The 16,978-nt window shown below is 39.1% G+C and overlaps 1 protein-coding gene across 2 annotated transcripts in view; it reads right to left on the reverse strand.

Annotated features, from left to right (window-relative positions):
• CDH13 (cadherin 13) overlaps positions 1 to 16,978 on the reverse strand; it is a 518,767-nt gene that overhangs the window by 330,656 nt on the left and 171,133 nt on the right. For both annotated transcript variants that reach the window (XM_009945345.2, XM_075433867.1), the window contains exon 3: positions 12,488 to 12,696. In XM_009945345.2, the coding sequence (XP_009943647.1) occupies positions 12,488 to 12,696 (209 nt within the window). The remainder of the gene's footprint in view (positions 1 to 12,487; positions 12,697 to 16,978) is intronic.

Genomic DNA, 16,978 nt, shown 5'->3' on the forward strand with positions numbered 1-16,978 from the left:
AAGGACTATACCACACAATAGTCCCACTAATACATTCAGTTTTCTTGGCAATTATACAACACAGAAGCATTACCAACTAACATCAAGGTCACCCTCAAATAAATTTTGATTTGGACACTCCTCACAGCAGATTTATGAGTAGATTCAAAGCTCATTAAAGCCAGTGGAACAACTCCTGTTGACTTAATGGGGATTGCATTTGGTGTAATGCTTTCTATGTTTTCCTATGACAGACTAATTACACGGTTTCATGAATAATCATGCCCGTAACTTAAAGCTTCAAGCCTTACCTTGCACATACACATACGCTGCCAGCAATGAGTTTAAGTGTTATAGATGTTATAGCCAAATTCAGAGCCAAATCTTCTCCAACTTTGACTTTTGATTTCTAAACTGAAGTTTTAGCATCCCTTCCCCTTACCTCCATCTTAATTCCCGATTTGAGAGTCAACATGAACTGTGACAGACTTTTCTGACTTTAATGAACATATCCGCTTCAAAAGGATGGTTGTTGGGATTGGGGGGAAGAGAGCAAATCACATAAGGACAACACAAAACAGCAGCACAGAGAAAATAAAAGTTGTCTGCTGATAAAGTCAGAAAGTTACTTAAATTGCCCTGCACAGCTACACTAGTGTTTAAGGACACATAGTTTAAGCTATCCATATTCTTTTGACATAAATCGGAGAAATCTTCCTCCTTCACGAACACATATGGCAACAGAATAAGGAAAAAGGACAGGAAATGGGTAGAAGTTTGCATCGTATTAGGCTAATCACACAGAAGAGTTGACAGTTTTTCCCTTGCCCTGCTACTGAAACAATTTACCTCTGCCGAAAAACAAGAGGGGCAAACAAGTAAAAACTGCACAGTATCAAATTGCTGGCATTATTGAAACAGTGCATAGAACAGCCAATTGTATCAATTTTAAGATTATGATTTTAATGAAGTAACAGGACTTTGCTGAAAAATTGTCACATACTGTTCCCCTTTTTTTAATAAAAAAGCTCAACCTATACATGTTCCTATGTTTCTCAACACAACACTACAATGTATGCATTGAAAAAAGTCCCTCTTGCACGATATCCCACACTAATATACCAACAAGGTTTCTCTGGACATAGCTAGAAATTTAATACACGTTCCAATAAGCCTCTCAGCACAGAGGTTCAGTTTTTTTATACAATTATATTATACACATTTTATACAGTAAATAAATGAGTCTATAATTGATGTCTGTTGACTGAGCCAGTACCAAAACAAATAATGAAATTCTCATTTCCTAAATTCGGTCTAAGTGTTTTTATTTCTAGCAGCCAAATCTGCTGCAAAAGGCTGGTAGGATTAATGCAGGCCAAATCAAATACAGAATACTACTGTAATAATCACCTTAACCTAAGGTATGAGTTTATAGTTTGCAGCAAAACCAGCAACGAGAACAGAAGACCTAGTCTGAATATTCTTGTTGCTAGATGCTGCCACACTGGAGCACAATGACAGAGTACACCTAGTCCCATGAGGGGTTCTGTCTACCGACATAGTCTTTCAGCAGTCATGAATTTCCTATCAAACAGAAGTGGCAGACGTTTTATTTCATCTACAGGGAAAAGAAAAATGTCACAGGTATGAGAATATTCTTCCTACGCAGAGACGAAACTGCAAAGTGTAGTATTTGTCAGCCAATCAGGAATTTTGAATTTATTGGAATTTTTGTTAGTGAGTTCAACAACACCCAAATCAAAATCATATGCCTCATGAGAGCACTCAAGTGCCCTATTTCACAGGGGTTGACGTGATATTTTATCACCACATTGCTGTGCTTGAAGGAAACCTTCTGCATTTTGATATAGCCTTTTAAACTATTAGTAGTACAAACACGAAGAGATTTCTTACTAGCATTTCTTTTTTGGAAGGTCAAAAAGCTCAGGTGATACTAACATGTACTAATGTCAGTGCATGTATAAAGTTCTCAGTATCTCCTGGGATAGTCCAGTACTTCACAGGATCATACGCTTGAAATCCTAGACAAAAAAGTTCTATGTTGGTATCTGAGAATGAAAATTTGGTACAGTCTTCCATATTTTTGTATTGTCACCTTTCTTCCAGGTGATTAGATGATAAATCTTTATAAAGCACAGTAGTGTTCAATAGTGTAAAAAAAAAATCCAAAGAGAAAAAAAAAACCCACAAACTTTTGTCATGTTAACATACAGCATCAAATGGGATGTAGTAGAATTAAAGAAATTGGATTTTTTTTTTTATTTTGTAATAGCTTGTAGATTATCAAGTCTGCAAAGTGTATAAAGTTTCATCTGATGTATATCTTTTGCACAATTGTTCTAGTAACTCTGAAAAGATGTTGGGTATCAGGAAGATATGAAAGTGTTTAACTCTGTGTTCTTTTCTTATTAGTAAAATCCTTAAAGCTCCAGAAAATCTTGTCATTTATACTCATATGGTAGACAAGTAATCTGAAGAGAAAGTTCACACTCACACACCAAAAAGACGACTCTGAATTTCCCTTTGTGAATACACAGGTCGTGTCATAACATGTTTGACAGAGACCATTAAAAAAAAAAAAAAACCACCAAAACCAAACCACAAACAAAAACACCCCCCCCAACAGTTCATCCATACTGCCTTGATATTAACTGTAGAACAGAGTACTTGGCCACATAAAATATTCAGTAGCTCTCCAGTGTGATTAGTTATTATTATAGACAAAAATGCACTTTATTTAAAGTATTTAACGCATTTCTGATTGATGATGCAAAAAAGGATCCTCTTAAGCAATAGAAGCTACAGTATTGTACTAAGATTATACAATTTAGTCTACAAGAAGGCCAGTACACCAAGAGCTAGATCCAGCTCTCATTTGAAAAGGATTATAGTCTATTCCTTATCTTAAAAAGCTGCAGATGCTAAATCCATGATTCATTTATCTCAAAACCACAAGGTAATTCTAGAGATAGAAATGACAGACAAAATGATTTCAAGATAATTTCCTGCTGAGTTCAAACCTATGCCAAATGGTTGAACAAGTATTGAACATCATCAACCACAAGGGTGTCTGCTGACTTGCAGGTAAATTCACGTGTATCTGTTCACAGTAGTTTGAACAGTTGCTGACTAGAGGATTTTGTGTTGCTAGAACTTGAATCAAATCAGTTACCAGAACTATTACTAAAAATATTTTAACAAATCTATTCCTATTCACCAGGAAACTTCTTGTTTACTGCTATGCACTAAACTACAGTCATAGTGAGGCTGTTAAGCAACTAGAGACAAGATCCAGTCTCCTTTCCTGCTAGTACATCTGTTTGCCAGTTACCTTAAACAAGAATCTCTTCTCCCTAGTAATGAAGAGCACTCCGGAATTTTAATGGTACCAAACGCATTATCAGCAGCCAATTACTGCACATAGCAGGACTACTGGCCAGCTCACATCAACCTGCTGCCCCCACCCCTCTCTTCCCGTGCAATCACTATCCCTAGGAACCCTCTCAGTAAGGGGGGAGGGGGGGGGAGATACATAAACAACTAGTAAAACTATTTTTTCTAAGATGGATCCACTGCTTAACGCAAAGGTCATTCAGTTTGAACTCCAAAATGACAGTAAACTTTAGCAGAGTTGCTTATTATGGAGTTACCCAATTACATTAAGCTTTAACTTTATCATTCTTATGCTGAATATTTCTTCAACTTGCAAAGTTATCCTAGGTACTGAAGAAAACCAGCTGTAAAATAAGATGCAAAAGAACACTCTTGAAAGCAACAAAATTGTGATGATCAACAGACAAGGAATTTTAGGTCCAGAAGGAGCCATCTGTCCTTGCTGTGGCAGAATCAATTCTTGGGGGAGGACAAACGTAGATTTTTATCCTGTGATGCTCCATTAAATGCTTAAGATGTGTGCTGAGATAGGTGTTACTGTAATAACCATAATAAATGTTCCTTCGGGTTTGTGAAAACCAGCATGGAACTATAGGGGCAATCATTAGGGATGATTATTGATGTCTTTGATGGAGAGAAATGACTAAACCCTTACTCAGGAAATCATCTTTTCATGTGAATCATTTCTCCTATTATGGCTCGCTCTCAAATCCACCTTGTTTCTGGAAGCTGATGGAAAAGCTTATAGTGGGAAAACACCAGCAATATTTTTCATCTCTGACACAAAAAAGAACCTTGAGTTTAGTTTTGAACACAACTTCGTTTGATCTCTTATTGGAATTGTCTCTGTACGTTAATAAATCTGAAGTATCACTGGTGAAACTGAAGTAGATGTCATAGATTGACTGCATCACTCCTGCATGCTGAATGAGAGAACTGTGGAAGAAATGGGTAATTTCTCTTCTGTACCAGAAATTTCACAGGTTCTTCTGGTTTCTGTAATATCTGTTGTTCATTATGGATTTGAGGACATGAAGAATGTCATGGCAAATTTATATCAGATAGAAATCACCATGTCCTTTTCCTAAACCCCTCATTTAAAAAGTACGCTATCCTGATGTGAAAAAGTATTATAAGCATCAACAACAAAGATATATATGCAAATACCTCTTTTTACAGATGTATGTGTATAGACATGCAGACACATCTTATTTCTCCTCGTACTTACTAGTTACACTTCAAGGATCTTACAGGATGAAAGCCACTTTATAAATGAAAGATATTACATATCCTATGAGACATCTACTTATCCTTTATGATCTGGCTTAATGTTCTACTAAATCACACTTAGCCTGTTGCTTTCCCACTTATATCTGCATTTACTACAATGAATTTTAAATTTAAACCTTTTCCAAATGGTTCCTTTAAATGTTCCCCACACCTCTGGCACAAATTTCCAGACAACTCCATCAGTCTCTAGAGATTAACACATAGGATTTGCACAATTATCTCTGTATTATCAGAAGACTTTCAGGCTGGACTCAGAACAACAACAACAGGAAAAAAAAATTTGTACATCAATGCATGAGGACTTATCACTCTTTCACAAAACACAGTGGATTTTTTTTTCATGGATAAAGGACAGCTAGCATCCTAGATCATAAAAAGCAGCTAAGTCAATTCAAAATGTCTCCACACAACTCATCTACCATTCAAACTCTCATAAAAATGTTTTAGGGGCAAGAGGTAAATAGGTATTTTCTCAGCACTCTGTGCCAGGGTGAATTTTAGTTCAGATAGAAGATTTCAGCAATCTTTGAGTGATATCTCTCACTGAAATTTATGGGAGCTTTGCCATTAAGTCTTACGGATGAAGGATAAGACCTAAGCGTGTTTTAAAAGAAAATAGAATAAAATTAGTTGCATTCCAGAATTGCTTTTGGTCCTGAGCTTCCACAAAAACCTTAAGTTTACACCAGAAGCACATCAAGCAATAGCAAAAATGTCCTGTGGATGATACCTGTTACTGCAGGGAGAACTAATTGAGAAGTTTAAATGCAGTTCAGGGCTGAAAGGAATTATGAGTCTAAATGTTTTTTATAAAATGCATTCATTTAGAATATTTTTGCCTATCACTTTTCAGTAGTCTGTTAATAATTTGGAATAATTAACAAGGTTTACATTTGTTTCAAAAATCATCTCATTTCACCTTTGAGTCACTGTTAAACATACTCTATACTTGTCTTAGCTCTGCTTGTTACTGAAAAGCGCAAAGTCCCTTTTCCTGGATAAATATATCCCTAGTTCACATAAAATCTGAATGTAGATTACTCATAGAGAAAAGCACTGAACATTCACACAAGCTAACACCTTCTTGTTTCACAGTCAATCATTCATGTTTCCAGTCTATAAGGCCATTTTTCTCTCCTTAAATAACCAAGTACTTCTCATTTACATGCTGAAGTTGCGCACTGAGAGAAATGGAAACCTAGACCACACATTTGATCTAAGCATTTATGCATACAGTGAATAAACTTACAAGACATACTTTGCCCAAAATCGGAGCATTAAACTAATGAAAACCACCAGTGGCTCATGTTCTTTATAGTATTTACTCTGGTATTGAACACAATATGTAATTGTTGCTATAGCAACTGCCACATCTCTTGGCAGCATAACAACTCTCAGATAAATGGATCTTTGTCAGAGCAAACTCCAAAGCCAGTGATGAAACCTGCATTTCTTCCGTGGCGGGAATCTGCAGAGTTAAGTTGCAAAGATAAATTCAGTCCAGGCCTGAGGGAAAGCACAAGCCTATCAACAGAGACGAGGCTCTGCTCCAGAACTAAGTAAAAGGGGGAGCATGGCTATATATGAAAAATCATAACCGTTGTGCCCTGCCATGGGACTTGCAGGGTCCCTCAGTAACAGTACGGCAAAGAGGTACAGGAGTCACATCCATACGGCACGGTCAGATAAAACTCCTGCTTCGAGGGTTTGATCTAACATATGCTGGAATCTGATTATTTCAGCAGGTTCTGGATCAGGCTGAAGGATAAAAAGGGAAAGTAAGTGACTGGAATTTCTACGGAAAATAGCTTATTTCAAAGGTTGAGATTTCTTATATAAAAGGAGCTCTTTGTTGTTTCCCCAACAGCAAGTGAGGAACACAGAGAATTTCATAAAAATATAGCCAAAAAGGCAGCTAAATGATACTATAGAATGACCCATTGATGAGAACAAACTCTTGCTTTCACTGACATTAATTAAGATGGATTCTGTGAAACCTGCAGTGCAGCATTGCAGACTTTAAAAAAAAAAATTTGCATCCTTTCACTGATACTTTAAGCAGAAAAAAGTAATTTATCCAAATACCATCAACACACAGGTAATAAATTCTAAAATCTCTTATACCTCAGCTTTTTATGCATGAATTCCAAGTCAACAGGTGTTTGCAGTGTGGTAATGAACAAAAGGAAAAAAGTAATAACAAGTTAATCATTTAATGGCTAGTACGAGAACGTTACTAGGTTAAGCTTTCTGCCAAACTGAACACAAAGTGAGAAGATGAATTTTCTTTTGTTTACTCTTTAAGAAAATCCATCTGTATGTGCCTGGACACCTTCATATCTAAAGGCAAAATACCTTACAGCTTTTCCAAAAGAAATGGTATTCTATATACTGTTTTGATCTGTATAACAACTAACAAGTGTATCATAGATATTGAAGTACCCCCGTGACTTACTCTATTTTGTGTCTTAAAATTAAATGCAAAATGTGGTATTTTATTTATGCAGTGCATTACTTTCTGCAGCAACTGCTATATGCGAAATCTAATAGTAAGAAACTCGTCTCACCTGTTTGTCAATATCTCATGAAAGTCCATCTTCATAATTTTGCAGAGTCATTTTCAGGCTATTTGGAACTCTAAACTGAAAAAATGCTAATATACATTAATGGAAATGCTTGCTATATCAGAGAGGCTGATTCTTTATCTTATTTTCCAAATGAATTATTGAACTGCCAGATGACTAAACTCAACTATTCACTTCCTTGCATGAGTATTTTTTCTGTGAGAGAATCCAGATTCATGAGATTATTGATCCTTTATCATCTGTTCTAAGGCAGAAAGCCATACATGTAGGATTTAAGGCTCTAGGCACTTTTTATCTCATATCAATAAAATTTGCAATCTCTATACTGCAGGGATAAAGCAGAGAACAAGACACAAACAAGAAATGCTAACATTTAAATCCAAGGAGCTTAGTTTCATTATTTCTATTTGATACTTCAGGAAACTGAGGCAGAGGCATAAAGCAGCTTGCAGAAATATATACATTCAGGCAGTGACTTCGTAAGAAACAGAATTCAGGTCTGCAAGGCGGCTAGGGAAGTCTGCAGCCAGGCTGCCTCTCCGGTCCCCGCTATAATAAACATAGTGGGGTATTGATGCTGGGAAAAGTAATGGTTTGACAAACGGAAAAGTAGAAGCAGCATATCTGACTAGCCTCTAGGTGCTACAAAGTGGACTGGACAGAGTAGCAGGACTAGAGCAACTTCATTTCCTTCAACCTGAGCTACCACCGGAGATGATTTTACGCTTTCTTTGTCTACAACACGCTGTCTCAGGGTGCGCTCCACCCTCTTATCTCTTCTTTTCTTTCTTTTTCCTTTTCCATCTAGTGCCTGAAAAGTGTCCTGAGGGTCTGACAGTTTCTATTTAATCATTTCATCCTTCTGTATGGAAGACTGCTGAGCACCATACAGTGAAGTTACTACCAGCCTAGAATTTCTGAATATCTGCCTGCCCTCTTATCTGCTTTGGTGCCAGACTCTTGATATCTCACTCTCCCCCACCCTCACCCTGCGTCTGTGATGCTGTAACAAATAAAAGTCCTAAATAACATCCTTTGCTGCAGGAAAAATAAAAAAAGCACTGCATTTTACCAACACACAAAAAAAGGCAGAGAAAGATTGTTTCCCAAGGTTTTTCTTTTAGCTCCCAGTGTTCTGAGGGTATATTCATTAAAACCAGCATTAGATTACAGAGGGGGAGGAAGACTAGCAGACAATCATTTTATTTAGCCTTGGAGGACACAGTTCAATTCCCAGCTTGCTGCATTTTGAAACTCACAATCTGTTATGAGACTTTACAGAGGACTGGCTATACTTTCTGTCTTCTACAAAACCAGGCTCCTTAAATAAATAAATAAAACCACGAAAGTCTGGTCAAATGCTTAGATGCAATGAAATTTCCAGTTTTCAGCTGTCCTACTATTTCCATAAAACAAAGCAGGGACAAAGCATTGAATAAGAAATAAGTTAAAACAAATAATTATTGCCACTCATTCGCTCGGTAAGTTTGTTCCCACTAGGGTTTGCAAGTGATTTACGTTTCCAGCAGGGATCTAAACCTTAGCAATTCTGTGAAATATTGAGAATAAACACAAAGTTCATTTTGGGAATCCTGAGTAAATCAAAACATTTCCAAGTATTTTTTTTAACATCACCAAGCACTGAAGTCCTGACTGTGTGAAAGGGTATTAAGTGAGCATCGGGCAAAGCAGAGCACGAGCACAGATGTGCATGCCTCACCAGCACTGCCCCACGGAGAAGGCAAGTGAACGTCACTTCTTTCACTGGGCACTCTGACTGCCCGCAGGTATACGTGTGTACACACACCTAACTATTAAGTAGATGACACACTGTAATGTTACGTCTTCCACCAGCCCATAGCAACTCTTCTGTGTACTCATATTCCACAGGCCTCTTAAAACTGCAAGTAGCTTTTTTGTGAAGATGCCCCTCTGTCAAGACAGAAACCAATATATGTGGCCAAAATCACAGGAAGAAATGGGCACCAGCAGCAGGTTATGGAAAGCAATCTAACTGTAATCTGATGTACAGATTTTTGCTCTCAATAGCACGTATGCAGATCTGTAAGTAGAGACATTCATGGGTGTTTTGCAAAACTGTCCAGACATCTGGAAAAGCAGCAGTGCTGTATCTGCTCCTCTGTCACTAGACCCTGCAAAAGATTCTGGGATCAGAGTGTACCAGCCAAGTTGGCTGATGATGTTGAGGAACCATCTACCTTCTCAGACTGTAGTCATGGCCACCCTTTGATAGCAAGCTGAGGATCTGCACATCTAATATGCGTCTAGCAGAAGAGTAGGAAAACATACCCTTCAGACTCAAAAGGCAGAGTTAGATAGCAAGTGGTATTCTAGCAGCCACTGATTATACTCTGGCCATGAAGTTAGTTCAAGTACATCACACAGGACTGATCAGTGATGCCAGCTGGAATCTTCCCACATCTTCAGTGGGTAAGAACCACAACTCTCCACCACAAGAATACCAAAAGCTTTTCTGCTCCAGATTGCACCTCTAAATATTTTCAATATTAGTTTAGAGTACGGTTGGTATCAACCACAAAGTTTTAAGAATTATGCTACCTCTTCCCAGGCTCAGACTGCTAGTCAGCACATTAAAGACCATTGCTGTCAGTCATTTCCAAACATGTTGGGAATCTGCAATTAGAAACATTAACAATGGGATTTCACAGATGTAGGTTACATGCTTTCAGAAAAGAAACAGCAGTTGCTGGCAGTGGGGAAATACTTAAGAACTACTTATCCCCTAATTAAACAAGGTACTGCACGCTAAGTACTGAATGCTAAGCAGTGCTCTAGCATGTGCTCATCTTAACCCCACAGAATTATGCTGAATTACTAAAGTTCCATCTGAGCATTTCTTAGCCAAGACTCTTTACATAAACAGATGGAGCAGTTCTGCTGCTTCCATGCTGACACATTCAGACTGTAAAAGTACAGGATTAAGTTCAAATTTATCATAAAATCACTTTAGATAGGATGCTGTAATCTTTATCAAGCATGACAAACAGAAAGACAAGACTGTCTGTGTTATGTCTAAAATAGGGAAACAATAGCTGAAATGGTTGGTAAAAAACATTGATTTAACCACTACAGAGCGCTGGCTGAGGCCAGAGTAGGACAGCCAGCCCCAAAGATCTTTATAGTCCCTTGAAGAAGAGGATGATCCTCACTAGATGGATTTCCCAGGACACATCAATGCATCATGTAACTCTCAGTGGCACTGCAGACACCAAGAAGCGCCATGCTAAAAGGATAATCTTCTAGTTATGACCTGAATATCAAAATCCATAAAGAAGTGATGTATGTAGGTAGAGATGATGCTGTGATATTGCTTTGAGAAATAATCTCTGAGGGAAGACTGGCAAGTGGCAGGATATGCCAGATTTAGACTGGTTTTCTCTCTCTGAAGCAACACAAAATGGTTGGAACAGAATCCAGGAGTGGGGCCAAATTAGACTTGGCTTTTGAATGTAATCTGGTGATAGATTTCAACACTAGGCGTTAATTAATATTGCTGGAATATCTTGAGGGGAGACTACGCAGAACCAAATAAGACATACAGAGGAAAGGTCACTGACAAAACTATGTCAGTCAGCGCAAATAGACATCTGTTAATTCCTACTCATGAGGCAAGACTTCCCCTAGATTGTAACTATGATAGAATATCTCCCCCGCAAAGATATTGAAGAGCTGCTTCTCAAAGAAAATCAGAGTAAAATTCCAGAATATGATTCTCAGAGTCAGACATTCACACGTAAACCAGTTCCCTGAAGTTTAACTCCAGACCTCCTGTCAGAGATGTCTCAAACTCCTCTCTGTGGTTTCAGTAACTTCTAACTCCAGAATGAGAATCCTCATTTTGAAACTGCTCCTAAGATTTCAAAACCTGGAGTGAAAATAAAATCATTTGGACGTTCTTGTGAATTCACCTGAAGGAGCATGCCTTGCTAGTTTGAGACACAGGACAGCCAAGTGACCAGCTCCTGCAAGTGTACTTTACCTACTATGCATTTGGCAGTGTGTAGTCCTAAATCCACGTCTTCACCATGTAAGAGACACTCTCAGGTATCACCTTGTTAAAATGTAACTTTGTGAAAAAACAGTGTATTTAAATAAAACTAAAATCCATGTAAATATTCTCATCAGCTCTCTGCAGTTACCCATTCTGGTACTTTCTCTCCTGCTGGCAATCTATATCCACATCACGTGCAGCTTAAAGTGCAGACCAAAACCTTTCTACAGCCATGGACTTTCAGAAGTTTGTTCAACCTTTCCCCTAAAGCTATTTTTTTTTTTTTAATGTAGGACTTAAGTTATACTAACCTATTGTTGGAAATATAATGAGAATGCTGGCAGCCGAATACCAAAACAATACAATAGATCAGTCATTTTTATTATGGCTTCTTTATACTCCCTTGAAATTACAGGTCTGTAAAAGTACCAGGCTTAATTGTCTAGTAAGCAACTGTCTTGCCTGCCTCTCTCCTAAATGCCATGACACAGAAGTGAAGGCTATCTCACATTTCCTTTTGTTACTTTCATGGGTGTGAAGCAAACAATTCAATCAATTTGTGAAGTGCTTTTTCCCCATAGTATGAAGTTAGTATTACACTGAAATCCAGACATGGAAAGGAAAAGATATGGCATTCTTTTAGTAGACAGAGTGGAACAAAAATCAGTAGTGCATAGAGACAGGGTGCAAATACTTGTTGCTATTTGTGTGCAGATGTTTCTATAGTATAACACATAACAATATCAGAGAAGCAAACCTATATGAAAATTTGAATTCCACAACATAGAATTCATTCCCATGTTCTTAGACTTGGAGTAAATATAAAGGTTCTGTAAATTCTAAATTACACATTTAGACTATCATTTTCCATTTTCAGCTATGGCCAAACTGTGGTTACGCAGCATAATGTACACCAGAAGAACCAGCCAATTTTGACACTTGGGTTCTTTCATTTGAATCAATTCTTTATGAATGTTTAGCAGTTACACTTGATGTAATACATCTTTTAAAACCTGGAAAAATTGTATTTTAACAAAGTACTAAAATGTTACGGCAATATCTGAATTGAAAACGATTTTGATCTCTCTGCTACCAGATTAAAACTGCTTACAGTCCTAGATGGCACATGTAAATATCTAGCAGCATCTCGTTGGCACTTTTTTCTAGTCCTTTGAATTTATCTTACCTTTAATGCGCCATGTTTTTCATTTGCTCCAACAATCAATATTTCTGCCATATCCTCAGCATGCTCAGACCGCGCATGGATAAACAAGGCTCTGCCAGCTTCCGAGATATTCTTTAGCGCAACTAAAGACCCGTCGTGTTCCACCTTAAAGTCTGGGTTAGAAACTTCAAAGTTCAATTTGTTATTGCCCTTGCAGTCATCAAATTCCACTGGGGAGGGAGAAAAAAGAAAAAAGAAAAAACACAATTAGAAGTATCCACTTTGGAACATAGACTGCAAACATATTTACGTTATTGTGTGCAGATCTAGGAATGAAATGTTTCCCAGTCTAAGGCGAAAAACTTTCAAAGAAGCTTTATAATTGTGTAACTATAATTCATAGACCAATCTTATGGGTATAAAATTTCAGAAGGAAGAAAAGATTTTGACCATAGTAATTGGGGAGGTAGGAGATACACTGAACACTTTGTACACGGACATTTTGTGATCACGCAAATCAAATGCACAAGATGCACATCGAGTTCTGCAAATTCAGCAGTAGCAGTAGAGATCTTGTTATCCTCCTCATCGTAACCCAGGATCTCTAAAGGCTCTCCTACTGGCAAAGTGGTTTCAGATATCCAGCAAATCCTTATGCTTGAAATTGGTTGTTTATAGAATACTCAACCTCATCATCTACTGCAAGTGTGTTACATAATGGAAAAAACAAACTGTAACATTTTTTACTAACTACCAGGATTGTGATATCGTACATGAGCCCCACTATCAGTACAGCTAAGAATTATGAGAACTTTTAATTAAATAGCAGCTGTCGATAATACTGTTTCACTTTACACGAAAGATTTAAAATATGTAGGAAGGCTGGCATAAAGAGAAAAATCTCTCTAAAGTACAAAAGTTTGAGACTCTGCCTCAAGTAACTGAGTCCAGTAGATTCACTTTGCACAAAATACAGCTGCATGATGAAGAGGTCTTCACCACAAACTTGTAATTGCCAGGTAAACTTCTCAGATTTTGACATCTCTGAACAATATATTTGCATGTGAAGGGATTTTTTTCCAGACAATGTATTCTGTATTACCTACCTGCTCCTTGAGTTACCACTACTGTAGACTTTTCACTTTTCTTTATGCTCTTGCTATTTTGATTTTAAATTTCATTTCTATTGGAACTTTAAAAACTGCATTACATTTTCAGAAAAGGATACAAACAGGAATACAGGCTACAGAAGATCAAAGACAATTGAGTTTTACTGAAAATGAAGCACTTTGCATAATTGTTTAAATTCACTGTATAGACTTGTATTGGGTCATCTTTTCTAAAGAAAAAAAATAATGCCAGATTCTCCCACAGCCTCAGCGATACCTAAGCTTTTCCTGACTACGTAATATGACTGGCCTTAAAACACAGACAGAATCTCATACTGGATGGCCTAACAACACTCCTGGGAAGTTACACAAAAATCATCTCTAGTAAATTTTGCATCTATTTCCAGACATACCAACTTGAAGACCGGGTTGCCAAAGGACCTCAAGGAGATCCTTCCTTTCTGGGCATTCACTGGGATTGAATCCCACAGCAGAAACACCACAGGGAATAAGAAACATTGCTGGCTACAAAATTTGACTACAACTTCATTTTATACCAAATATTGATGAGAAAAGTTAAATTAAAAAGTAAACCAAGAGCAAAAAATCTCAAGTGTCCAAAATTCAGAATAAGGCACAGAATATGAGACATATGACGCTATTTGCCATATCAACATTGGTCGGTTGATTTGGGGCTGCATCCAGGCACCCACCCAGCCGCTCTCTCACTCCCCCTCCTCAGCAGGATGAGGGGAGAAAATCAGATGGAAAAGCTCAAGATAAAGACAGTGAGATCCCTTACCAACTACTTTCGTGGGCCAAACGGACTTGACTTGGGGAAAATTAATTTATTGCTAATTAAAGTAGATTTGGACAGTGAGAGAAAGATAAAATTAAAACCACACTGTCCCTCCTCACCCCCCCACCCCACCCTTTCCCCAGACTCAGCTTCACTCCTTCATCCCCAACTCCTCAGCCTCTTCTCCCTGAGCGGCATTGAGGGACAGGGAATGGGGGCTATGGGCAGGACCGAACGGCTCCTCCCTCCTGACGCTTTTCCCCTGCTCCACAGGAGACCCCTCCACGGGCTGCAGCTTCCTTCAGGCCACACCCGCCTGCTCCTGTGTGGGGTCTGCAGGAGCCACACGGAGCCCCTGCTCGAGCGCCTGCAGCCCTTCCTCCTCCTCCGCCCCTGGGGCTCACACTGCTCCCTCACACTTCTCCCCTCACTCCCAGGCAGTGCTTTGCCCCTTCATAAACACGCTCAGCTGTGCCCTGAGGCGGGGCTGCTGTGGAACCGCCCCTGCCCAGCAGGAGGCAGCGCCCTTCTCACAGAGGCCCCGCAGCCCCCGCTGCCAGCGCCCACACCCTGCACATCGATAAAGGCGTTGGAGCCTGAGCTGGGGTTTTAAAAGAACAAAATTGTGATCCCGTGGAGTCTCCTACTGAGGAGAGTTCAGACTCTACAGCCACCACAGTCCCTTGCATAAAAACTGTCCCAGCACCTAAAGGATCGACTTCTGCAGAAGTTTTAGTCTTGCTTACATATTTTTAACTAAAAGCTGCTCTCATTTCCTCTGCTTTGCTTGAGGGCAAAAGAACTATCCTTGGATTCACAGTGGGATAACAAACCAGAATTTCATCAGTCCATTTGCCATTTCATTGAATTTTGCTGAAAGCAAGAGGAATTATAAATAGAAAAGAAACAAAAAGCTCTTTCCCCTCGGATACGCCGATCCCTCCAGACAAACCTATCTCGGTCTGTCATGTCGCAGACCCCTGCTTGCAAAGCCTTGCTCTGCAGTCGAAGGGGGGTGGGAGTGGGGAACACGGAATTTGGGAGCAGTAGCGGTTTAAAACACGGTGCTCAGGCTGTGCTGGTGTCCACGTTGCGCTCTCTGGCCAGGAACTGCTCGCAGAAAGGGCCTTGTGCTTGCGGTAGCATTTTGATGGAGGGATCTCTGTTAGCAAGGCCTCCCAGGCGTAAAACCATTCGTTGCAATTTATGTTGGTGATATGACAGGCGTTTTAACAAACTCTCCTAAAGCTATCAACCCACAAAAAAAACCCAAAATTTCCCTTTCACCACAAGTGTGGGAAGTTGAAATTCTCTATACTAATCACCGCATAGACTGCAGCCTTGACAAAGTACGAGTAGATTCTCTTTTAACTTATTCTTTTCCTCCCTAAAATTAAAAAAAAAACCCACCAAAAACCCCACAATGAAACAGGGTAGGAAAGTACTTTGTTACACTGAATAAATATGTGCTTCTCAGTCAAAACCTGCTGTGATCTACTGTTTTGTTAATAGCTTATGACTGGAAAAATTTGGCATAATTCACTGGGAAATTAATTATGTCAGGAGTAAATGTAAAAAAAAAATTAAAAGCCTAACAAAACTATGATTAAGAAATCTCGTAAAAACAAATGTCATAGCTCAGAGCTATAGCAACACCCAGGCAAACACAAGAGGTCACGTTCGAGGAAAGGCCACGCTGCGTTGGGCTTCAAAAAGAGGAGTGACACCGGGTGGGAGTACACTTCTTCCACCTTGCTGCTCAGCACTCACAAACCTTGAGATCCCTGCATTGCTCCCATCTGTGTGCACTGCAGAAATTCAAAGACCACGTGCAGATTCGACACATGGAATCAGAAGTTCTTGAATCTATATTCTGTATTCCCTTGGAGTTATGAATTTGACACTTTTAGATCTTTCATATCTTGCTCATCCATTGAGCTTGCTTTATGAAACACTGCAACTTCTTCCAAGCAGGGCAGAAGCAGAGTTGTTTGAAAGTGGGAAACTGTTTTCTTACCATATCTCATCCAAAAGCACTGGCGCTTTCAATTCCCAATTCTACCACAGAAACAAGAGTATTTGACGAGGTTAATAGCAAGGAGAGGGAAAGAAAATGAAAAGGCTCTGAGAAGTACTGATATGTAGGAAAGAAATTAGAAGTGGGTGGAAGGAGATGAAGTGATCATATGGATAGAGAACACGGAAGATTATTTGGACCAAGCGCCAACAGACACAAAGCTGAAGCCATTTGTTAAGAGAGTTGAAGAGAAATGCAGCCTTAGATAAAATCACTAGCCTGAAGTTAGGGGCAAATGTGAACTTTATCAGTGATGCCTCCTGGGCTGGGATGACCAGGGAATGTTGCATGAGATTGCATTGCATTCCCAGTCATTCTCACGATGCCCCTCACCAGGAACACTTGCTTCCTGGCAAAAAGCCAATGCAGATACCCAACATTTACAGTTCTTGAGCTGCCTGTACCAGGCTCCAGTAGCAGCTACACAGCCTAAGGAGCTGGCCCTGGCACTGACCACGCTGCTGCGCTGCCAGACACTCAGGAGACATCCAAGGAATTCAAGCTTCAGCAACTTACTCAGAATTCCC

The sequence above is a fragment of the Opisthocomus hoazin genome, chromosome 12 (assembly GCF_030867145.1).
Source record: "Opisthocomus hoazin isolate bOpiHoa1 chromosome 12, bOpiHoa1.hap1, whole genome shotgun sequence".
NCBI lineage: Eukaryota > Metazoa > Chordata > Aves > Opisthocomiformes > Opisthocomidae > Opisthocomus > Opisthocomus hoazin.